The sequence below is a fragment of the Agelaius phoeniceus genome, chromosome 8 (genome assembly GCF_051311805.1).
Source record: "Agelaius phoeniceus isolate bAgePho1 chromosome 8, bAgePho1.hap1, whole genome shotgun sequence".
NCBI lineage: Eukaryota > Metazoa > Chordata > Aves > Passeriformes > Icteridae > Agelaius > Agelaius phoeniceus.
In genome coordinates this window covers 14,506,708-14,532,588 of record NC_135272.1, presented here as the reverse complement: position 1 = coordinate 14,532,588, position 25,881 = coordinate 14,506,708, and the positions used below count along the sequence as shown (strand labels likewise).

At 42.9% G+C, this 25,881-nt stretch overlaps 1 protein-coding gene across 1 annotated transcript in view; it reads left to right on the top strand.

Moving 5' to 3' along the window:
- Positions 1–12,911: 12,911 nt before the first annotated feature.
- RGL1 (ral guanine nucleotide dissociation stimulator like 1) overlaps positions 12,912–25,881 on the top strand; it is a 54,236-nt gene continuing 41,266 nt past the window's right edge. The window contains exons 1-2 of the mRNA XM_077182045.1: positions 12,912–13,212; positions 13,991–14,101. Of these exons, the coding sequence (XP_077038160.1) occupies positions 13,186–13,212; positions 13,991–14,101 (138 nt within the window). The 5' untranslated portion in view covers positions 12,912–13,185. The remainder of the gene's footprint in view (positions 13,213–13,990; positions 14,102–25,881) is intronic.

Genomic DNA, 25,881 nt, shown 5'->3' with positions numbered 1-25,881 from the left:
TTATTATATTTGGATGTTTTGGGGTTTTCATTTTGCCTTGCTGCTTATGTACCAAAAACCAGGCCAATGCTTTGCAGGTACTTCTCTGCTGCACAGGTTCCCCTTTCCAAGTGACTCATAAGTGATTATATCCCATTCCTGCATCCCTTCCATCCCTGGAAATGTCCAAGGCCAGGTTGGATGGGGCTTGGAACAGCCTGGGATAGGGGATGATGTCCCTGCAGGGGTGGAATGAGATGATCTTTAATGTCCCTTCCAACCCATTTCATGATTCCATTAAAGAACCCCTGTTTCCTGGGCAAACACATTCTATATATCTCTTGCCCCATTCTACATGACCTTTGTATATTAACAAAGATATTGAATCACAAAATGAAAACACTGCTCTAAAGTATAAATGATTTTTTTTTAAGTTGGCCTGTATAGATAATAATTATCCTATTATTAATTAGGAAATGACACAGCTTTGTGAGGTTCCTAGTAATAGAAAACAGCAGCCCTGAAAAAAAAATAGACACACACACACACATATATATACACATATATTACACCCACCACCACCCTCCTTATTATGAGGAAAACAGCAGGTGGGAAAATTTATTCCTGTATCAGCCCTACCTGCAGGACCACCCACCTCCTTGACAGAGGAGGAATTTAGGATATGTCACATGTTCCACCAAGGTTGCCTCAGCTTGGGAAGCTGCAATCCAGCTGTAGCTGTGGCTGTAGCTTGGGGACTGCTGGCATTTTTCTGCTGGAAATTGGCTTAAGGGCAACAAAGTAATTGCAGGAGGTAAATGGACTGTCAGGGAGTCCCAGAATGGTTTGAGTTGGAAGGGACCTTAAAGGTCATGTAGTTCTAGCTGCCTGCCATGGGCAGGGAGTACTGAGGCTCAGGGTTTACTGCTCTGGATTATGGCTGAAAGATGGAGGATTAAAACCAAAGTATGTTCATAATCCATTATTTGAGAGCCATAATGGCCTTTTTGAGCTATCATTGTGTAGGTCCTCTCCCAGCTGTAATGGCACCTTTATTTGCAGTGAAAACACGACAAACTGCAAAATTCCCTCTTGGTCTTCATTAACCATTTTTGAAGATACCCTTTTCCCCACTTTGCACTGTTGCTGGCCTGAATACCTTCTTCAAAGGACCTGTAAAACAATTCCTCAAATAATTGAGCAGGAAAAGGCAAAACAGTGACCCAGATAAGATACTTTTCCAGCAGCACAATAAGCACAATGATGTCCTGAGAAGGGATTCTATAGTCCCTCCCCTGGAGACTAATTAAGTTTTGCTGTGGATTCTCTTTTTTTAGTGTACCTGTTTAATATCTGTGTTTGATCTGGGTGGTGTATTCTGTTCTTGTATGAGCACAGAGACCAACAGAGATTAGAGAGGGCAGGTTAGCACAGGCAGAGGATTTGCTGCCATAGGATTGTTCTGGGAGAGGGCTGCTCCTGGAACTAGTCATAACATGGATGTGATACACGTATTTTCTTAAGATTTTTGATTAAACATGTAGTAACAGGTTCATTAATGCCCTCTATGTTACATGCAGGGCATTCCTTTAATGTATTTTTATGTTAATCAACATTTAATGAGTTGAATGTTCCTTTGGATTGTTTTTTTCCATCCTTCTTGTCTAAATACTAAATATTAGAGGAACTGCTTTCCTCGTCCCTCAGCTGCAGCCTGACCCAGAGGAATCTGTCATTTGTCCGTGGAGTAGGCTGAGAGCTGGCAACAAGGTTACAGGGAAGGAAATCCACGGTGATTAAAGAAAGGGAGGTGGGAGAGGAGGAAGGGGACCCATCCTGTTATAGAGATGCAATCGTGAGAGTGTTGTGGTGACACAGCCTCAGGAAGAGGCCAGACCTTCAAATTGGAGTTAAATTGCCTTGGAGGGGCAACACCGTTCCCTTCTCCCCCTCACTAAACCTTCAGTAGCCAGGCTGTTGCAAAGGTTAGTTAGTGTTATCTAGATCTGATTAGTGATGAGAGGCAAAAGGTCACCTTTTCTTAAAAGGAAGAAATTAGTGAAGATGAAAAAGAGGGGAAAATGCAAGGCTGGAGTGTTATCCAGTATCACTGTCATAAAACCCCAAATATATACCCCTGTCTGAACCCAATTATCAGCTTTGCCTGACTTCCCTGGAGATTTAACTCTTGAGTCTCTTCCAGAACTCAGCTATGACCTCAGATGCTTTGGATTTTGGTGTTTAATCATAAGGAAATTAGCAAGTAATATATGGATTTTCAAATTAAAGCTTGGGGAGTGGTCTGCTTGAGAGTAGGAGGATTTAATGGCTGTAATCCTTGGATTAAACTTTGGCTTTCCATGCACTTGTAAACAGACATTATGTTTCTCAGGGAAGAAAGTAATGTCCATCAAAACAATCTTGAAGGCTTGGGAGATGTGGCCATAGCTGCATTGTTAGAATTGCTTGTGGAAAGGGATTTGCAGTAAATCTCTTGGTGTCCAGGTGAAACTGGACAATATCCTTACGTGTCTGCATGGCAGCTGTTGGGATTGCAGCCACAGAATTATCCACAACCATCCCTTGGCTTTTCCAGGCCTCTGGTGGCTCAAGATGTCACTGAGTCCTGTGTTGTTGTGAGTGCTGGAAATAACACTTTACCAGAGTTCCTTGTGCACTTCTTTGTCAGTGATTCTCTGCTGGTTTCAGCCTCTCTTTTTGTAAGGCTTTGTTCTGAGGCTGCCAGGCCTGAATGGAGAATAGGAAATCACTCCAGCTGCTTTCCTCGTGCTAGCATTCTGTGCTGAACAGGAATTGCTGAGCAAAGAACATCATTTCCCCAGAGAGGTTTGCTGGGGTAGCACAAAGGCAGTCTGGGTGCTTGTTTTTTTTTAATTAGAAGTTCCTGCCAAATACTGTCATCAAGGGTCGGGGGAGGAAGGGAGAGAGGGAAAGAAATGCATGAAGTCTGGAGTCCACTTGGAAGAGCAAGAATCCTGCTTGAGTAGGGAGAGTAAGAGCAGTGCTTTCTCTACAGAACTCTTGCTTCTTAATTTATAACATCTTATCCAAAAAAGAGGGCTGGGATTTTTTTCCCTTTTTTTTTCTTCCCCCTTCCGTAGATCTTGGTTCTGACTGTTATTTCTCCAACAGAATTGGAGGGATTATGCAACTTTGCACTTGGTTTTGGACTAGCCAGTGGAACAAAAATAAGCAGAATTCCTTTTCTTAAGTGGGTGCCAAATTCTCAAGTGACACATCATGCCACGTTGTGGTGATGAATGCATGGCTGGCTGCTTGCGTGGCTGCAGCTTAAATTCTCTTTTTATTCTTAAGAAAAAAGATAAAGTTGTGGCTTCTTTGCTTTCTCTTTGCTTTGCAAAGGAAAGGTTTAGAAAACAATCCATAAAGAATAATTGACATGTATCTGGGGGAAGAGGAAGATGTGGAGCCATTTCACTTCTTGTTGCAGGTTTAATCCAGGATAAATCTGTAATTACTGAAACATACTGGGAGACCTGATGCTGGATGGGGAATGCATTGGATGCTTTATTCCATTCCTCAGTGCACTGGTGACCACTTTATTTGTACTTTTGAATTACTTTGTAATATTTGACTCTTTCTTGTGTTCTTGCTGGCACTATTGCCAAAGACTTGCCTTGCAGTGTGAATAGGCCTCTCTAGCAAGGTGGCTTCAGGTCAGAACTGATTTGTGGATGAAAGATTGTATGTTTAATCTTATTTTTTTGAGGATGTTGCAAAATCTCTGCAATGCAGAAGGCAGGTGTGGGTACACCAGGATTGAAAAAATTTCCTATCTAGTGCATATATATGTCCTGACAATTCAGCTGTGGACAAGTACAGAGTAACTTTACCAGAAATGTTCCTCCATGGATCTCTCAGTGTTCACCTTAAAACCCAAAGTGAAAGAATTTAATATTTCTTTGACTTTTTGATGTGTGGTTTAATGATTTTTAATGCGCATTTTACGATTATCTACTCTAGGTTTTGATTTCCAGTCCAGCTCATCTCCCTGAGCATAGTAACATATTGCACAATTAATTTGCTGTTTATAATATGCCCCTGAAAAAAGCCTCTTCCATCCTGTTTATTCCTGTGTTTCCAGCTGATCTCCACAGAACAAAACAGTGGCTTCTGCACCAGCTTTTGTTACAATTTTGCATAACAGTGTTCAACTTTGGCCAGTTTTGAAGGTCTTGGGTTTTGTTGAGGAAGTCTTTCTGTAAAACCTTAGAAATACAAGTAAGTAATCCCAGTACAATGGATAGGGTTTGAGTTTGCTAAGTAAGTTGTCAGTAGGCTAGATGCTAGACCTGAATTTTCTCTAAAATTTTCCACTCTGTTAGCACCTATACAAGAGGATTTCCTCTTCACAAGGTTTTGGGTTTATTTTGCTTTTTGGACTTCGTCTAATTCTTTGGTAAAGATCATCTGGAAGAGAATTGGGGGAACTGTCAAAACACAGGTTGTTTCCTGTCATTGTCTAGAGCATTGTGGGCTTCCATCTCCTTCCTGCCTTTTGTTCCTGGGTTGATAATGTTGCCTTTAAATAAGTTCAAACAAAAATAGATGTAATAGAGCTGGAAATAGAAATAATATCCTTAAATGAATGTCTTTGCTGCCTGAGCACAATGTGCCAATAATAATAAAGCCAGGTGATCCCAGAGGGGAGTGGAGTGTTTACAGCCTGTGGGGCTAATCCTGTCACCTTTCCCTTGCAAGTGAATCTGCTGAAGTCACCAGCAGCACTTCAAGGAAGTGACAGATGGATGACAGCAGCAGCAGCCAAGTAGCAAAAGGGATTTCTTTTTAGCTGGAGGGTGCTGCTCCCAAAAATTCACAGCATTTTTTATAGGTGTTGATCCTTTGTTCAAGGTGAGTTGTGCTCTATTACTCTACATCCCCGTGGCACCAGTGGCAGGAGTGTTGGATTTTGGACTTGAGAGATCCATCATCAAACCTGTCCTTGCACTGTAACAGCACCCAAAGGTCACAGGGAGGGTTTGTGCCCTGTCCTGGAACATCTGCAAGTGGGCAGGAGTCTGTCTCAGAGCACAGCATGGAAATCAAAAGGCAGAACAGAGGTAGAACAAACAAGGGGAAGGATGTAGGGCAAAGTGTGAAGGTAAACACCAACAGAAGCAAGTATTTATAAATCACTAGTGATATGCCTCAAAAAGGGCAGTGCATTTTTTAAACACCTGTTAGTAAAGGAAATATTGCTTCTGTCCCATTGTTGCATTTCTGGCATCAGGATAAAGGTGCACCTCAAAGCAGGGTGTATAATTTTGAAATGGATACCAAGGGTATGGTGTTAGCATTTAAAGGACAAAGCTTTTATCCCTGTGGAGTTTCTGTAGGCATTGATCTGTGAGAAGAAGCACCAGTAGATATGAAAAGCTTCTAAAATGAAAATAAGGAGAGTCAAAAAGTGAGAATGGGTTTTGAGGGGGTCTTAAAAGTGAGTATTAAATAAGTGAATGAAAAAGGAAGTCTTAATGCTGCATTTTTACTGAGCTGGTGGGTAGAAATGTGAGCTTTGGAAAGCTCAGAGTCTGCAGTAGGTAAAAGACAAGAGTCACAGCAGCAGAAAGGAAAAAAGTGGGAGTTGACTTATGCTGATAAAGGCATTTTTGCCTCCCCAAGCAAAATAGACACTTCTAGAAACATGTTTAGCACTCATTTATGAAACCAGAGTGCCATTGTGTGTGTGGCTGGCACAGCATCTGATGGACATGACTGAGCCTCTTCCTCATCCATGTTGTGACTTTACTCAATTGCTGTGTTTCATGAGAGAGAGAACATAATGGAAATTAGAAGTAAATGTGTTGCTGTCTGCAGTTCAAAACTGCCTTTGTCTTGTTTTTAAATAGTTACAGAATTTCTTCTCCAAAGGGTGGAACTTGCTGGAGAATTTTTAGATGATGAAAAAACAACTCCCCTGAGGAAGATTCATGGAAGCTGAAGAAGGCAAGTCACTGTTGTACAGACTGTCTTATGTGACTGTAGGATATTTTAAAGATGGAGGAGGTAAAACTAATCAAAGAAAAAAGTTAATTGAAACCCCCAAACCCCAGTTTCCCCTAAACTCGATTTATTGCACTGCACTCAAAATACACAATTTCTAATTTAGAGATTCCTGTGTTCAAGGCTGCAGTAGTTAGTAAAGCTCTGCAATTTTAATTGTTTGAGGAGTATGTATGATGAAAAAGCATCATGTGGTTGCAAAGGGACCACTATATCTATTTCTAGAGTTATCTGTTACATATTTGTTTACGATCCTCTTGTTTGTGGCTCCTCCCTGCTCAAAAGAAAGCTGTGGAGAAGCTTTCTGATTTCACAAGAGTCTGATTTAATAGGGCCTCCTGGGCTCTGTAGAAGGACTATAAAATCTTTGTAGGATTTGGTGAAGTCAGAATGAATGTAGCATTAAAAAAATCAAGAGACCTGTAGATAAGATGAATTGATGCTTCCCTTCAATTATTTCTCTTTTAGCCCAGTGAAGAGGAGAAAACATGACAACTCTGGCTTACTGTTGCCTTAGTACTGGGGAAAATTTTGAGTTAGTAAAAAGCTTGCAAGACTGTTTTAGATCTGGCTGAGAAAATTGTCCATGGTGTGCAACCATCTCCAGCATCCAGAAGATCTCTCTGATATGACAGGCATTGAGCAGGCTCCTTAAATTGGGGTCTAGACACTTCTGAGTATCCTGAAACATGTCCCACAATAAAGGGGGGGACATAGTTCTTAAATTTAATATAGATAATTTAGACTTAAAAAGCAAATATCATAAAAGATTTATTATTAATTTATCCCTGTTATTTTAATCTTAGAGGTCAAGAAAATGCAAGCAGTAAGATTTTTTGTAGGAACAGCATTGAAATTCAAACTCTTCATTTACCTGTTGTGTGCATGAAGGGAGTGAGTCAAACCTAAGACCTGCTGCCATCTGATTATAACCCAGTGGGTGGGAGGGATGAAGTCCTTGGGCTTTGAACTACCTAGAAATAAATACAGAGCTCACTGGCAAAGGTCTGCTCAGAGGGACAGGGGCCCCAGACAGAAGGGGAAGTACTCCCAGTACCCCAAACAGCAGACACTCCAACATCATTAATAAACCCAGAGTCTTCTGGGGAGTGCTTGGACTAAAGGATACCAGAGTGATACAGGCTTCTAGGGGAGGAAATAGTTCTTTTATAAGAGGAAAAATGAAAAAGACTCTGTGCCAGAATTAGGAGATGAAGATCCTTATAGCCAACAGAGATTTATCCTGTTTAAACATACTGTAACAGGGCCATAAAAGGCATATGTGCAGTATATCTGTAATCAAAGCAAAATGAAACAGGGCAGAAGGGAAGTTTTGAGAACACATTTATTCAAATAGTTTAATTTATTTTTCTGAAAACTGAAGCTTGCTCAAAAAGAACGGGAACCATGGCAAGTAATTGGGGAATGAGGAGAGGAATTGAGTACTAACTAGCCAATAATATAAATGATAAATTTGTAAATGTATTGAAAGTATGAAGCTTCTTATGGGGAATCAGCCTAAGGGAGCAATGAGGGAAAATCAGCATTGTGCTAAATCAACCCAATACATGTTTGTGCAATGGCCAATTCAATTATTAAACCTGACTTAGGTGCAGAAAAAGAGATCTGAAGCACAGTGAAGACAATCTTTCAAGTAATAATGTGAGAGCCATTTGACTTATTTTATATGTGACAAGTTAGGCATTTTGGTATGTTCTGCTATGGCACTGTTGTGCTCTTGTACAGATGAAATGATTGCTGGATATATTAGCCTTCTGTTCTTAGTCTTCCATAACTTTTTGTTGGAGAAGGCAGGGATAATTTTTATTAGTTCTGTGTAAGCCCTGAGATTGATTCAGGTCCCATGACAATGGAATTGATGTCAGGAGAGTTACCCACAGTCAAATTTGTAATTGAGCAGTGCCTTTTTATATGATTAAGTATTTATTCTTTGCAGAGAGTTTTAAAATTGTTCAAATAAGGCCCTTGGCCTCTGCTCAAAGGTGAACTTTTTGGAAAGTTTGAGTGAAAACATTTCATCCATTTGTGAATATGAGGAGAGTGGAAAACTATTTTCCCCCTCCATAAAGACTTTTTGCTGCCTTCTTTTGAACAGCTCTGCAGTGTGAGTAGCTGAGGCCTGTGGACTAAAATCTGGCATGGAAATAGCCATAACTATGAAGTGCCTTAGTTTTGGCTTTGATTTGACTGAGTTGTGAGCCTCAGAAAACAATGTTCTCAGCATGCACTCCAGGGTGTTGTTTCTTCCTTCAAAGCTGCTGAAATGTGCAGCAGAGAGGATTTACTGTGAGCAACTGAGGAGCTGTGCAGCACAAAATTAGAGAAAGATATTGCTCTGAAGCTGCAGGGTCACGTGGGCTTGGAACAGGAACATGAGACCTCTCCAAGCACTTAGGGTGTACAAAAAGTTTCTGGGTGCTTTGTGGTCTGTGAAACTGAAAGTTGAGTTCTAGGACCTGCAGCTGTGCTCCTGCAGGTCATTTCCAAGGAGCCCAGAGAGTGAGTGGGGACAGGGCTAAGGGCAGGCTGAGGCACACAGGCACTGCTTGCACCCCTCTGAGGCAGAGGCTCAGGGATACAGTGCACTGCTGCTCCTCCCCAGCACACAGCAGGGCTGCACTTGCCCAGCCATGTGCCCCTGGCTTCACACCCAGCACTGCTTTGAAGGCTTTCCCAATGGGAGTGCAGGGACTGGCTGTTCCTGAAGGAGATAGGCCCCCCAGATCTGAGATTGTGTCTCTTTGGACAGCACAGCCTGTGAAACAGTGCATGCCTATCTAATTGCAATCACATGTGAAATCAGAGGGTCAGGGATGGCTGGATGTGCTTCCTTAACTGCATCATTTTTTGACTTAGCATAGTTAATTATGCAGCCTTATGAAACATTAATTTAGTTTTACGTATGGGAGCTCTGATGCATTTCCTCTGGCATTTTACAATGAAGCTGGTTAATATTTGCAATTACTTGAAGGCTTCTGTTTAGTTCTGGTGTCCATGAAGACAGATTATGATGGACTTGTGTGTCTGGTTCTTTACTGAGCTGCAACTGCATTGTCACATCTTTCAGAGTGAAGGGGGAGCAGTGCTTTCCCTTTTGCACAGGGGTGAGGCTTGCAAAGGTTGCAGACAATCAGTGTGTAATGTAGCATTTTGTTGACTTTGATTAGTTAGTACTTCATAATTGAAATTCAATGTTTGATTCTAACAAATTTTCTGACTGGCTGATGTGTAGTGATAGCGCATCTCAGTCATTTAAAGAATATATATAACCAAGTTTATTAATCCCAGCTGAGGCAGGAGGAAGACCTGGCTCACCTCTGCTCCCTTCTACATCAGCTTGCAGCACATGCAGAGCATTGCCTGTGCTGATGGAAATGTGAGATATGTGCCTGTGGGGTGCTTTGTGCCATAAAGGACCTTCAGGAGATTGCAGTGCACTGAATATTAAGTAGCTCTAAGGCAGCCCATGACAAACTGACTGTGTAATGGAGTGGGAAGCTGCAACTTGGGTGTGCACAATGTAAAGGAACACTCCCAGGTGAAGCTCCTGTAGTGTCTGTGGTGGAGAGCTCTCTGCTGCCAAGCTACATGTCAGAGTGGGCTGTCAAAGAAATACAATATAAAACTGATTTGTGTTTGGATCTCTACAGTGTCTGAATTATCTAGCTTCTGTGGTTCACCTGCATATGATTTTTTTTTCAGTTTCAATCTCCAGAACTGTAGGCCACAGCACCTGTTAGTTATCAAATTGAGAGCATGTGCCATAAATAGGAAGCAAGAACTAAGAACTAAATATGGTTTAAAGAAACCAGATGAATAACAATTAATGAGATAGTCTTAATAGAAACAGTATTTATTTTCTTTTGTAGGCACTCACTTCAAAGGCATCATCATGAGTGTCACTTTGGACAGGCTTTTTCTATAGGATGGATTCTTGTATCTCCTATGGAATGAACAGAATGTCTCATGGAATTTTCTTTTTCAATTAACAGTTAGGTAATGCCCTTAAGGTGGCATTGCTTTGGAGAAAAAGGTAATACTACAAAGATGTTGACTACAAAGGCATGGTTACTAGGAGGTGTCTTGCATAACCAACACACATCCAGTTCTGGCTCCTGGCCTACTCAGGCACCAAGGAGTGGAAATGGCTTGGGCTGGCACTGCCATTGAAAGGACCTTCTTGAAACTATGGCTTAACTTAAAAAAGAGACAGTGGTGTGGTTTTTCCCCATCTCCCAGGGAACATCCTTGCCCAGTGCAGGTGAGCTGCATGCACACCTCAGATAATGGCTTTGTCCTTTTAGGCTGTGTGATTTCTTTCTCTCCTGGAGAACCTATCAGGGATCATTCTTACACCACCTTGTTGCTTTCTCCTTTTCCTTTGCTCTCCCAAATATTTTCTATATTTGGATGTCTGACTCCTGTTTCCTCCTCTCCTCCTGTCAGGCCCTGAGCAGGGGCAGTCAGAGCTGCTCTTTATTTCCAGCTGCTTTATAGATCATGTGCTTTGTCTTCCCATGCAGGCGTCTGTGTGCCAGCTGTAGCAACAGCTGAAACCCAGGGAAAATCATCACTCTGCCACTACCTTATTTCTCTGTGCACAGTTGGCCAGTCCTTGCTGGGCTGTAAGTGGTCAATGATCTGCAGTCTGAGAGCTTTCCAGACCTCAAAGTATTTTCTTATATAACATTTCACTGTGAGAAGTGCAAAGTTGCATTCACAAGTGGATTTGTGCTTCTCTCTGGTTCTGAGTGGGAGGGAATGAGTGCTCAGATGTATTAGAGGAACAATTCTGCTTTGGTAAAAAGGGCAGGCACAGGGCTAGATTATGGCAGGAATGTAGTTATTGCATGCGAACATGATTTGGAAAGAACCAAATGTTTAACATGGTGTTGACCGCACGGTTCATTGGTGTAGATCAGTTTTGTGATTAAAGTCTGCTAAAAGAGCAAACAAGCAGTTCTACTGAACTGAGTTGTAGACTCTTCTTCCTCATTTTCAGGCTTCTTTCTCTCCTTAAAGTCTTTACAGAACATCTTTTAGATTAATCAGAGCCTGGTTGGTCTTCCTGTGCATGTTCTCCTGTGCATTCAGACTCTGTCTCAGTCTCAAATAAGTGGTTGTACACTATATAATGGACTTGAAATGTAACTAAGTGTTACATATGCTTTTTCTCTTTTCCAGTATTAAAGAATCAGGTTTTGCACATATAAGGCAGATTTTTAGGGGCCTTGAAATATCCTTTCCCGAGGCAGACAGTTATCAATAGAATGTCTGATTACTGCCCCTTCTGTAACCTTTCACTGTGACATGACTGGACTCAATGATCTTAGACATCATTTCCAATCTAAACAATTCAATGGTTCTAAAGCCTGGGCACTGTATCTCCCTAAAAATAATCTGTGAAGAAAATCTAACTCTGTTCACAACTAATGGCAAATCCTATGAATAAAAATGGTAGCTTTCTGCTGCTTGCTAAACTGTAGGAGGTCATCTGCTGCTCCTTCCTGATGGAGGTTCTCTCTGTTACTTGTCAGTGGCCAAGAGGATTCAGGAACATCATTTCTGAGAGGCTTTGCTCTGCTTTGAATGGAAAGTCCTGAGCTTGTCCCTTCTATGTCTATAATGAAACATGTGATTTAAGAGAAGCTCAATTGAATCAAATATAGGAGCTCCTTCCCACTGTATTAACTCACTGCCATTTTCTTTTAGTAAAAAAACAGAGTAAGTGCCATTGCTCTGTGACTGCCATCCAAAGTGATGGTAGTGCATGTACTGTGGCACCAGGACATAATCTCACAAAAAAAGCTTTTATTTCAGAGTAATTTTTTGGCTCTGGTGTTGCATTTCTTGTGGCTGGATATGCATTTGCATATGCTGGTATGTTGGTCCTGTTCAATGGCAATTTGCTCTGCAGGTACTCACACACCTGCTGGGCTGGCCACGAGGGATTCAAGGCACACTCCACTTTCTGCACATTAAAATTACGATGTGGAAGAGTGGTTTGCAAAATCTAAAGCATTCAGAATGCTCTTTGCAGTTTTACAGGAGAAACCACAGGACTCTGGGAAATCTACACTTCAATTATTCGGTGCAGTACACTTGAGTCAGGTTATTGATGTCTGTTTACTGCCGACCACTTCACGATCACACATGTAAACTAAAAGCACAGCCTGGCAAGTGACCAGATCAGGGCACCTGTGACCACACAGCTCAGTCTTGGTTTCGTAGCTGAAAATAATATTCCTGGCTTTCGTTTGGTTTCTCATGTTAAGAGGTACAAGTGCTGACAGCCCCCGAACCTGCGATGCTCCTCAGGTGCTAACACTGGTGGAAATTAAACCAGGAACATGCTGGAGGTTTGTGAGGGGCTTTGGGAGGTCTGAGCTCTGTTTCAATTCTTAGCACTTTCCTTGCCTTGCACGGGAATTTGTGCACTTGAATCATCCTTACTTAAGTCCCAAAAGGCAGGTAATTAAAGACAGATCAGGAGGTAACGAAGTTAGTGGGGTTTTAGGGTGTCTTGAGATCGTCGTATCAGCATGCAGGTGCCTACAGCTAGAGCATCCACAGAGGGGCTCATGGGGGCTTTTTTGTGAGCGATATAGAATAAAAGTGAGGGCAGTGTCAGCGACTACCGGGCAGGGCTTACTAAAACCCTTAATTTCCTTACTTCCCAAGGGGCAGAAGTAAGTTTTTAAAGTTAAGCACAGCTTAAAATTCCTTCCTTACGGCAGCCCGGATACCTGACCCGCGGTCGCCCCCACTCCCCTGCGCCCTGCCCGGGCACGGCAGAGGAGAGAGGGCAGGGAAGGAGGGGAAGGGAAGGGAAGGGAGATGAGGAGGAGGCGCTTCCCCGGGAGCCGGGCCGGGCGCGGAGCGGGGGCTGCCGGGGCAGCGCAGGCACGGCCGGGCCGGGCCGGGCGCTCCGCCGGGGCCATCAACAGGAAACCCTGCGCGGGCCGGGCCGAGGCGGCGCCAGGCGTGGCCGCCTCCCCCTGTCTGTCTGTCCGTCCGTCCGTCCCTCCCCCGGCCCGTCCCTCCCGCGCAGCCCAGGGGCCGCTCGGCTCCGCTCGGCCCAGCCCGCGGCGGGCGAAGCGCAGCGCGTCCGACCCGGCGCCCGGCAAGGCACCGAGGATGAAACTGCTGTGGAGAGCGAAAATGGTAACCGGCTGTCCCCTCCTGTCCCGTCCCCTGCCCTGCCCTGTCCTGGGTCCCGCTGCCCGGCGATGCTCAGTGCCAGCCGTGCCGTGCCCGCTCCCCGCGATGCTGCGCCCGGTGCCGTGTCCGATGCCGGCCATGCCGTGCCCGGCGATGCCGTGCCTGGTACCGGGATATGCTGTGCCCCCTTCCCCCGCTTTCCCCCGGCTCTAAAGCTGCTTGGTTTGTTTTTGGTTTGTTTGGTTTTTTTTTCCTTGTTCTTGAAATAATAAGGTTTTTGGAAGAGCAAATCACTAGTCCCTCCTTCTCAAGAGAGTGAAAATGTCGCTATGTTTTAAATGCTCAGTAGCTTCAAAGATTCAAGGCTGTGTGACGAAGTAATTCAGCAGTTTTAAAAGTGCGAATCCTTCCCTAAATGAAAGGCCAAAGAGCCTAATTGCTGTAGAAAAGAGGGAACGAAAGAGACGACTGCTAATCAAAACCAAACTCTTTCCTTAGAAGACTTTATGCAACTATTTAAAATATGTGCTAGTCTGGGAAAAACAGTTAAATGGAAAGTCCGGGTACCTCGATACCACAGGAAAGGACAGCTTGCCAAGAATATCTCCAGTGTTCCCTCAACCTAAGGGTATCCTGGATTACTTTGATTGCTGTGTTTGCTTTGTGCTGCCCATCTCCTCTGCTCTGCCTGGAGCGGCAGAGCACCTGGGACTGATTGTGGTCTGCAGAAGAGGGAGAACGTTCCTTTTCATCTTATTTTTCTTTCTCCTTTTCCTGGCAGACCACATTTCAGGATGGGGGTGAAGAGGTAGAAGACGGAGCTGTCTACAATGTCACCCTTAAAAAAGTGCAGATTCAGCAGGCTGCCAACAAAGGAGCAAGGTGGCTGGGGGTAAGTGAGGCTAGCACGGAGGCGGCGGGCAGGACTGCTCATGGACTTCGGAGCCGTGCAGGGAGCTGAATTCCACAGGAATTGTTACAATATTAACTTCGAGCATTGGCCACTCTCATTATTTTTTTTTTAAAAAGAACAAACCAAACACTGGACTAGTCTGCCTGGGTCATCTGAAATAACACTCTCCTTGTGTTGACTCTTCCTCTTTTCTTGACCTGTAAAAACAATTTGACCAGCTGTGGCCCTGTATCAGGTGATTCTTGGTGCAGAAACAAGGATCTTAGTTTATGGTCCGAGAAGCTGAATGTTTAACAGTTGTTGCAGACTGGACTATGGCTTGTTTCTGCTGTTAGGAACCTATCTCAGGTCTCCAAACAAGTAGTTATGTTATTTTGACTGGTGAAGGTCCCTCAAAGTCAGCAAAACTTCCTCTGACCTTAAGGGAACATTGGTTTGGGTCTTATTTCTGTATTGCTTTCTTGGCCAGATGAGAAATTAATTGCATTTCTGTAAGAATTACAGCTCTGTACTGTTTTTCAAAGCACGAAGGCTTTAATGGTAAGTAAAATGAGCTTAAATGCACACAGTTGATTTGACATGCTGCTGAGTGCCTTCACCTTTATCAGGCCAAGTCCCCAGCTGATAAAAAATGTCCTCACTTCATTGGAATCAGTGCAGCTGTGGCAGCTGGGGCCAGGTCTGCAGGAGATGCCTGTAACTTTCATAGTATTTTGTTATGTTTATTTTTTTTCCTTTGGGATCAAAGGCAGTAATGTAAGAAGTTGGCTTGATGTAGTATCCATGTTGATATTTTCAAGGCTTTTACAACTGCCCTGAGATTTATATCCAGTCATTTTCTTGTGAAGGCTCTGTGACATGAAGCAATGCAGCAGAGATGAAACCAGCGTCAGGAGAAATAAGCGAATTCCGTCCTGCATACAGACAGTGCTTAGAGTCTCCCCTTCCCGTGTTTCCAAGAAGTACACAGAGTACTCATCAGAACAGATAATTTCAAATCTGCTTCCTTTGAGTGGCAGATTTCCCATTTCTGCCTGCTGTTTTTACCAGGAAAATACTATCAAGTATATTTGAGCTCCTGTAACTTTCCCAGCTGGTTTTGTGGAAGAGGTGAAGATCATTTTGAGTGTGTCTGTGTCCCATAAACATAGTTTAGAAAAGTCTGTTTTTTGAATACAAAAAAAAATCTGATTTTTTTTTTGCCTGCTTGGGCTGTGTTGTTCCTTGTAATAGAAGGAGTTTGCCAGGCCTTGGTCCTGTTCTCAGAGGAGGGGAGCTTGTATCTTCCTGTGGTCATATCCCCACAGCTGATGCTGCCCATCCCAATAGGAGGACCAGAGACTGCAAGGTCAGGGCAGTGACTGTCAGGATCCTGTGCCTGTTGTTGGTTTTTTGAGGTCAGAATGTTTGTGGGGAAGGAGATAATGTGTCAGAAATCCACACCTGTTCTGGGCATAAATCTGTAACTTCAGCTTCCAGTCTAGTCTCTTTCATGAGCAAAAACCCCCAAATCTTATGTATATTACTTAAAAATATTTTGGAACATATGGGCTGTTTGTTTCCCTAAGCTCTTCAGAACATTAAGTATTTTAAGCTCTTCTTGTGATCTTGTTTTATTAAGGCTTTTTTTGTGGTCCTGAAATCAATAAATAGCCTCTAACCCAGAGCATTATTTATGAAGAGCCATCCCTGCCCCCAGCAGTTTGACTTTGAAGAGCCAAATTGTCTCTTTTAGAGCTGTCATCAGGTGACTTTGTTATTTTTTTTTTTTTTAATCTGGAGTTTATAAGGGTTTATGATTTTTTTTCTATGCTTTGGAACTCATTAGCACTAAATTAACAAGGTGTTGGATTTAGCAATTGATTTTATTTTTTTGATGGTACTCGAAGTCAGGCTTAGATTGAAGACTCAAGGTCAACAACCTATTTGTACATCAGCAAGTATTGAGCCTTCACAGTAACAAACATAGTAACTCACTTATTGATCATATGCATGCCTGGATTTACTTTTTTAAAAACTTTTTCTCAGTGTCAGTTTGTGTCCTGTAAAAGTCCACTTAGCAGTATGACCCCTTCTGAAGCACTGAGCTTCTTGTGGCAGGTCAAGTCTAATAAACCTTCCTTAAGATTCTCCATCCTAAGAACCCATCCAGGGTCACTGAGTGGTTGGCCCTGTAATGAGAGAATGGATTGTTTAAAGGCCAATCATAAGATTCCAACTACAGCACCATAAACACTTGCCTACTGAAATACAGAAATGCCTTTCTTGTGTTTCAAACTTCTACATCTAACAAAAGAAAAAGAGAAACAGGCTGTGACTTAAGCAGGCATCAGCAGTTCTGAAACTTTCAGTAGTATGAAGCTGTGGGATAATCACTGAATTTTTTAGATTTAAATTTAATATTAAACATCAAAGGATGCCAATAACAGCCACTGTTTTGTCACCACATACTTAGTCACTAAATATTTAGTGAAGCTTAAGACTTTAAGCACTAGAGTATTAGGGAATATTAAAAGCTCTAGTGGGAGCTCAGTATTGTGAGATGCTGCACAAAAGCACTGTTTTGACTTAAAAGAATGTGCAGACGTGATATTAAAAGAGGATTGTCTGTACATACATCTTAGCTGATGATTGGTATCAAAGCTTCAAAAGCCAAGTGTGCTTTCTAGAAATATTGAGAGAGAATCCCTCCCAAACACAATAGATTCAACCAGAGAAAGCATGAATGCATTTTTCTTGAAAATAAAGTGAGTTTTGGTGTCTCCAGGATAGATTTTGAGAGGTCTCCAGGATCCTGGAGAGAGGAACAATCTACAAAAGCCATGGAAGCTGAGGTACATGGCCTGACATCTTTGTGAGAGAAAAGGATGGAGAAGTAGAGATTTGTACATACAGATGGCACACACAGAAGAGGGGAACAGGAGGATGTGGGGTGGACAGTCATCAGTTTGAATGGCATTATGTCAGGCTAGAGAAAAAGGCATATTGGTAACTGGAAGGGAAGGTTTGGGAGCACAGCAAGGAATTTCAATGATGTTGTTAGAGAATATTGTGTTGTGAAACTTTATTTTCAGAAAGAACCTGAAAAATGGGATTCAGCTTCCTTCTGAGGATGTGACTGCAGCCCGCAGGGAGGCTGGATGTCAAAGAGGATGGTGCTGTTGTCCGTGGAGAAAAGGCACCAAAGCAGAAGAGACAAAAGTTCGGGGGGGCTTTGGTCTTGAACTGACAGCCAGGTACCCGTGCAGTGACAGAGACGAGCTGAGTCATTCCATAGTAGGAAGGGACAGCCAGACTGTGGATGTACGAGTAGATCAGCCGCTAAATACCGGAATTTCTGTGGCCAGGAGCAATGTGCTGACAGTGCCAGGGGAGGTGAACTCCGGCCGGTGACCTACGGGAGACAGTGAACAGCTGGAGAGAAGGGAAACAGCAGCGGGTGGAGAAGTTCGTGGGGAGATGGGGGGACAGTGGTGCAGGAAGAATAGGGCACGGGTGTGGTGTGGGCGGGTGGACAAGATTGCTAAAACATAAGCAAAGAGGTTTTGAAATGCTGTGAAGTGGCTATTGTCGAGCCCCCTGCTAAGCAGCTGGAGTGCTTTATCTGCCCCTTGCAGGAGTTAGGGAGGGATGGGCCACTGCTGTCCAGCCCTGGGAGGGGAGGGAATGCTGAGGAACGAGGGGCTCCTGAATACCTGCAAATGTATTTCCTATCAGAGTCCTTCATCTGGGAAGGAGTGAGGAAGGGACCTACAATGTGTGAGTACCCAGTGGGGCAGGTCACAGGAAATGCAGCTGGGAACTGGAGTTCCCCAAGCCTCAGTGCTGATTCTCCACACCTGAAATGATTGCTGAGCTTTCGGAGTCCATCCTCGCCATCAACGTTCTTGCTTTACTGATGGATGACAAGGACTCCTCTTCCTTTGAGTCTTAAATATCCAGATAACAGATAAATAGTCTGCTCACTTATGGCCAGGCTGCTTGGCTTCATTAGGCATGGATTACACATCTAGAGGAGATTTTAGAAACTTTGTTTTTACTTTTTGCTTTCTCTTTTTGGCTACAGCTGAACTTATGGCTCTGGGGTTTGTTCAGGCAGAGATGGAGGCAAAACATAGCTTGTTTTAAAGTGTCTTTAATATTGTAATGCTGGGTGTATAGCAGAACGTGTTCTTCCAAAATTGTCATTGAACTGCTGTTAGAAGGGTGCTTTTCAGTACCTTAAAATGCTGAAAGACGGAAAAGCTGAAAAGAAGCAAATCTATCACTTAATATTTGTGTGCATTCTTAGCACTACTATTATTTGATAATTACCTTTTCTGGGAATTTTGTGGTGTTTTAGAAAGAAATTTTTATTTTTAAAAATTTTATTTATTTATATTTTTTTATTTAGTGTGAGTGATTGCCTTGCACTGAAAACTGCATGTGACCACAAGTTTGGCTTCTAAACACATCCAGAGTCACATACATTGGCAGGAAGTTTGTGCTGAGAGTTCAGACAGAAAAATATTGCAAAAACTTGTGGCTAACTAATCTGTATCCCAGTTGGGTCCTGGGACACAACCATCTCTCTGACTTGATCAATGTGTCAGGAAAGAAGCTTTAGTCTGGATTTCTTTCTTTCTTTCCAGCACAGACCTCCTAACTATGGGTTGAGATTTAAGTGGTGCCTGGAATCATCAGCATTTAGGAAGAAGTAAAACCTCACATTTTCTCTAGCCTGCTCCTGCCCTCCCACTTGCCTTCTGAGCCAGCTCTGTGATTTCTTTTTCATCTTGCCCTTAGATCCCAGATGTTCTGGTCGAGTGCAGTTTCCTGTGGAAGCAGCAGGCAAGGGCTGGGCTGATCATTGTCCTTGTTGCAGCTTGCTGTTTTGTCTCTTGATTTAGAGCATGTGTTGGTCACTTTTGGCTAAAGCAGCCTCCCTCTGCTAAATCAGGTTCCCTCAGCCTGTCCTGACTGCCCAGACCAAGGCCAGGGTGTAGTTCTGGCTGTATATTTGGCAGAAGCAGAAAAGCAGCTCCCAAGGAGCTGACAGGCTTCCTGTGGAAACTGAGCTGTGCTATCATCCACTTCAAAGTCTCCGAGGAGCTGTCTTGGAGAGGGAAGAAGGATGGGCTGTGCTCACACGGGGTTTGCTTGGGGGAAGATGGCTGTTGGGTGCTGGAGACCCACAAGGTACTGTATTCCAAGGGAACAAAATGATTTTACCTATAGACATATACTCAGTTATCCAAAAGAAAGCTTTGGCATCTCGCTCAGCTTGTGTTTTGGTTTGGAGTAGGCTCTTTCCTCCTGTCCTTCCTTCACTTGTGGGCATAATAGTACCATGGTACCATTCACAGCCCTTATTAATGACTTCTCATGGAATATTTTTCTCCTGGCTTCCTGGTTTAGGTTGCAGGGATATCCTCAGTAGCAGTCTTGGATACAGTCATCAGCTGGTTAATAGAGGCTGTGTGTGCAACGGACACTCAAAAATGGAAACTGACCCTATTAAGAGTTCTAAAAAGGAAGCCTGAAAGATTACTGTCCATTACTTTGCCAGTTCCAAGTCCAGCATGCATAATTAGAAGGGTGACTGGCTTTGTAGCACAGTGTTATGCTCTCAGTTGAGTGTAAAGTGTAAAACCTGCCACTCCAAGCTGCCAAAGCGTGACAGGGTGGCAGTGCTCTAATCCTGTGGTGTTAGGAAGGCTGAGTTAGGGCTGGGATACCCTGGCACAGCCATGAGGAACATGGGAGAGACAGGGCCAGCCTGCCTTCCTGGGGCTGTGCAGGGGCACCTCTTGCTAAGGATTCTTATATTAAGTGGAATAAAAAGGGTTAAGGGAGGCTCTTGAGTAAAGCTGCTGGAAACTGTTCTGTTGCTGCACTCATTGTGTGTATCTGCATTTTGGATATCTCCCAGCAAGCCTGCTCATGGACAAAACTTGCCCTTGGCATTTACCTGTGACATGCAGGTTTAGAATGACATCCTGTGCTGTAATTGCTTTCCCCTGGGAATTCCTCTGACAGCCAGGATGACTGTTTTTTTGAGCTGTGCTACTTGGATGCTACAGGTTCTCCCTAAATTCCAGTGCCTTAACTGTCTTGCTGCTGACATCACTGAGTGTTATCTTGCTTGCTGTTTTAAGAAGCTGTAAGAGAAAGGAATAAGCCCCAAATTTTGCTTGCTCTGCAAAGGAGCTGGCACTTTCTCTCTGAATGCTAGATGTAGGTCACTTGTTGGGTTAAGGAAGAGTTGGCAAGGCATGTGGCTATGTGTCATCGGAAAGCTGTGAGATGCAGCACATGAACTGGACTGAGATGTTGTACAGAGAACAGCCCTGGAGAAACCATTAGTTTCACTGTTGGGGTTTTGATGCCTTCATTTAAGGAACAGGCTGAAACATTTTATGTAGTTAGTCACACTTGGATTTAAATTTAACCTTGGTAAAGCTAATTAAAAATATGTGTGTAAATGCACGCTTTGAACTTGCATCTTTTACTCCTGCTGCTTTTAAATATATAATTTCCTTTAGCCAGCACTATAAGGGGGTGCACCTGTGTGAAGAAGCCAGCACAAAGTAGTCAGATCATGGCTTAGCCCCTTGGAGAAAACAGGGTTATTTTGTGTAACAGGGGTAAATAAATGCGAGGTGTGGATCCTGCTCCTCCTTGCCTTTGTGTAGTCACTGTGTAGTGTCTTGTAAAGCAAGGGCAAAAGGTGTGTGATGTCTTAGTGTTAATACCACATTAAGATAGTATCAGAGACTGTGAAAGATGATTCCTAAAAGGAATTGGAGCCTCATTCCTGAAGGGTTGAGCAGCTCACCAGCAGTTGTCTCTGGGAAGGTGTCACAGTTTGCTCCTGCAGTCTCCCAAAAGTACTTTTGCCCTTGATTCACCTCAAAAAGCACTATGTTCAGTGGCCATACATGCTCTTCAGAAGTGACTTGTATTCCTCCTGGATAGTACACTAGCATGTAGGGCTCAACTATAGTCTATGTGAAGTTTTTACACCTTATGAAATAAGAATTTTATTGATTATGAGGATGTGTGTTTCATTTTATTTATTTATTTTTTTAAATTTAAATAAAGTATTAAAGCCATAGTGAGGAATTCTGTGTTTTGGACATGGAAATCCTTTTACCTTGGACCAAACTGAACTCATGCTAATGTCTGAATACTGTACTTCAGTTTAGCACCATGCCACCAAGAGGTGACAATTTAGGGACTGCAAGGAAAGCAGAAACACCCAAGTGAAGAGATAATGGTCTTGCATTCTTACAGCACCTTTCATCCAAATAACTTTCAAAACATGGCTGCAGATTTTCTCTAGACTGACTATGTTGGATGTTGTAATGTAACACAGCACAAAAGTAGGATTGGGTAGGGATTAGAATTCAGCCTCAGTGCTGTGGCCTGGGTTTGGGAGATTCCCCTTTCATTGGAGAGGTGGAAAAGAGATGGGGAAAAAGTGTTTCTGGGACAATGTGACTTCAAAAAGGCTGGGGTTTTGAGGCTGCTGAAGGGTTTGAACCATTAAAAAAGTCGAGGGAGATGGATTGGCTGTTAGAGCTGCATGGTAATATTTATTTAGTGGCTTCACACTGTTATCATGTGAATATCTTCTTCACATGTGACACATGCAGCGAGGAGCAGCTGCTTAGCAAGCCACAGCAGCACCTGGAAACAATTTAGGACCAGAAGTGAATTAAGTAAAACCACCTGGGGAGAAGACCTGGACTTCTGAGAGTCCAGAGTTCTGTGGAAGCATTTGCCCCCCATGCAACAACAGTTGTGAAAGGAAGCTCAAATATTAAGTTACAGCAGGGAAGGGGGGAGTGAAGCTTAGAAAATACTGTTAGGGAGATGACAGTAACTCCTCACTCGTTCCTGGTGCTTGTTCCCTCATCTCAAAGGCAGGAGAACTGGAAAGAGGATCCACAGGTGGAGGGGGGTTGGAGACACCAAAAAGGTGAGGACTGTTATATTTGTGTCTTGGTGCGTCTGGGGCTGATGTACAAGTTTTACAATAAATCCTCACAGGACTGAGGCTCTGTTCTGGCAATGAATAGGAGGATATAGGAAAAGCCTTCAAAACACTGAGTGGAGAAGGGACATGTTATCTCCAGGGTGGTTTTGAAAGCAAGGGGGAAAAGAAATTAGTGATTTTGCATTGTGTGTAATTAACCTGAAGGGTCTTGCTGCTGGCAGAGTAATTGAGTCCAACCAAGTCCAGGAGGATTCAGAGAGGATTGAACATTTATATAAATAATGAAAACAAATGCATGAGATTCAAAACACAAGACAATAATTTTTGTGATTTAGGGATGAAATAAACATGTCCTGCAGCTGAGAAGAGCCTTTTCCTTTAGACTTATTATTCTGAATGTTATGTGTGTTATTTCTTCACCTTGCTCTATAGCATCTGGTTAGAAGAGAGGAATTTTAAACTCTAGTTTAGTTTTAATAATTATAATTATTATGTGTGGCTGTTTATGAAGTTCTGGTTTCAATTTATTTGCAGCAAATGTTTAATGAGGGAGAATAAGATTGAACACTTATCAAAAGAATCATGAGGACTTTAATGCCCAGGAGGTGTCAGGGCCATATTGCCCCATGGTACAGGAGTTTGGTGTGGGCTGGTTTTCCAGCAGCCCTGCAAGCTCTTCCTGTTTAAGGAGAACTCTGGGTGCTCAGATCTTGTTCTTTTTTTTATGTGTGTAAAGCAAAAGTTTGCATCTGTGCAGTTTTAGACTCTGCAAAAGCAGGAATTGTGTGGGCTGCCCTTTGCTTTCCCCCATTCATCTTCACAATAACTGCTTTAAAAATGAGGCAGCTTGAGCAGAGCAGGGTACTCTACATGTGGGCTCCTCAGACAATTTTCTGTTTGCTTTTTGTTGTCACTTCCAAGCACTGTGCTGAAACATGTAATGTTCTACCTACTGTAACCCTTCAGGTCTTTTCTCAGATCTGTGTGCCACCGTGGCACCTCTGAGGGTAGGACTTTCAGCAGACTTTTTTTCTGGCCTCTCCCATTTATTTCCGTTTAGTTGCAGAAACCATCTATTGCACATCAGAGTGTAGCTTGCCTTCAGAAGCTCTGCCAATCAAAATGAGATTTTGGCAGCTCCACCTCAGGTGTGAAGCTTTGTGCCACTTTGCATGGTGACATTCACTGACCTTTTGCTCTTCTGGGTTGCAGACTGATGGAGTTTTGACTTTTTCCTGTGCCACCTCCATGGCTGTTCTGCACATGGCTATGACAGCAGCCACCAGTGCTGCCCCTGGGCCACAATGGCACTAAGGAGGTGTAGGCATTTCAAGTGCTTTTGTGGAGTAATCCTGTTATTATAGTGTATTGAATATATATTTTTTTCTCTTATATTCTTCCCACCCTTTTTGGTTTGAAAGCAGTTTGAAGGATTATTTTCTTTTCCCCTCCCACCCCCTCACCTGCTTTGTACTGCCTTTCTCCCCATGGAGACTCAACCTTTCTTCCAGTCAGTAGCTGTTTCTTCCTTTCTGGGGAGTGCATGGGCTCTCTGTGCAAGTAAAACAGCATGTTTTTATTACTAAGTGGCATTTTCCATTGAAAAACCTCAGAATGACTGAACAATATGGAATGACTGAATGCTTTGAGATAGCCCTTGGGCTTCAAACTGGAGACTTGTGGTAGATCTCATTAGACTGCCAGATCCCAGTGGCTCTGTGTTAGTGTCCATAAATCCTAAAGCAGAAATAGACCATCATGTTAGAGCTACCTGGGGTTTTATTCCTTCCTAAATATAGTTCATGCCCCACACAAGCTTGAGTTTTTGTTTTGACTCGAATTGAGTGCAGAATGTCCTTCAGTTGTTTAGAGGATTCCTGTGGATAGAACTTGTCAGATGAGATTCACAACATTTCAGAGATGTGTTGGTGTTGGGATGCAAACAAGTCAGTGCACTCATCTGGATTAGCTGTTGTCTTCAGTACAAAATAAATTAATTAGCTAAATGCTCCTGAGGTGCATTTGAAACCTAGCTTTAATATTCCATGCAAATACAGCAAGAAAATTATTATTAAGATATTCCTCTGCTTTTATTTGCTTGGTTTGTAGTAATCTCTGGCTGTACTTCTGATGCATTTTGTGTTTCTTAGAGTAGAAACCCTTTAGGGCAGGGCTGGTGTCTTGGGTTTGGAGATGGCAGCCCATTGTGCTGCTGTTGGAAATGCCCCATGAGTAACAACAACATGTTTCACTTGGAAGGCAGATCTTAGGCCTTTGCATTCCTTCCATGGAGTGCTTCGGATTGATTCTGGCTGTGCTCCAGGCTCCTGGCTCTCTGGAGCAGAGAAAATGTGAATGAACTCTTGCACACTTACTTAAAGCATGAGGCTTGCATTCTTCCTGCAAAAACAGGCACTTTGTTCAGGAAAACATCAGGTGGTCAGGGAGAACAGGACAGGGAAGAGCAGAGGTATGCTATTAACTCCTGGTGGGTAGTTAAACAACAACCCCCTCAAAAAAGAAGAAAAATTAAACCAAAGTGGACAACTTCTGATTTATCTGGCATTTTTTTCTTTTTTTCTCCCCTCCTTACTTGCAAGCTATACTTACTTTGCATTCTGACTCAATACTTCCACATAATTATGTGTTTTGATTTATGTCCATTGCCTAAGGATTTCAGTCCAAGTGCAACACAGCATTCTGAAACCAAAACACAAATATCTGCGGAGGGTTCAGGGCCAGCTCGCACTGCTTGTGCTGGGGCAGAAGAGGAGGGTTCACCACTGGTGCTGCAGTTGGGAGGATGCACTCATGTGTGCAGGTGGGTGGTGGTTCAGTTGCCACAGCCTCTGTTGGTCCTGTGAAATGCAGAACTTCTCCTAATGTACCTGTACAGCTGGGACAAGGATGTAGCCATGGCTTGCAGACACACGTGTGGCCAAACACAGTCACTCCCTGCCTCTGGAGGGGGGTGTGTGTGCAGGAGAGGAACACCAGGAGATACTATGCCTCATCCCTTGTGATGGCTGCATAATTTAGTAAAAATGCAGTTTGGCCTGGACTAATGATTGAGTTAATATTTTTGGACTCTCAGCACATAAATAAATATTCAAGCTGGTAACACTTAATATTAGGAAACATTAGCTTCCTATTACTGCTTTTTCTACTCAGACCCCACCCTGAAGAGGCCTCCTAGTTTCAAAACAAAGGGTAGTAAAAAGCACAGCCATGGAAATGAAGTTTATAATGTAGTTCAGGTATGTTTCCATGCTTTGGTCATAAAAGTGGTTACTGACTGCTAACCCATTTCTTCTTAAAAGCTTAGAAAAATTTGGCATTAGGGATTGCTCACATTAATAATAATAATTAATTATTATGAAACATGTCACAACATTTCTTGGGTATTTGTTGTTCCACAAAAATACCTTGTTCAGTTTATTTAAGAATATGAATCAATCTTCTGCTAAGTATTTTCTCCTCTGTCAGAAGGCATGTCATCTCCCCTCACCTACAGGTTTAATTTCCAGTTATTCATACTATAGTAATTTATCACTCTTTCCTTGTTGTTTACACTGGATACAGTGGCAGTTTACATTGATTTCCTGACTCAGTATAAATTTAATTTCTGTGTACTCCTTGAGCAAGCTTTACAGTGTGAAAGGAAAGCCAACAATACCATTAAGAGGAATAAAAGCATTTTGGGTTATGTAATGTGCATTTGTGCTTCTATTATGCAACAGAATTATTACTTGTGGCATCCTTAAATCCATTTTGAATT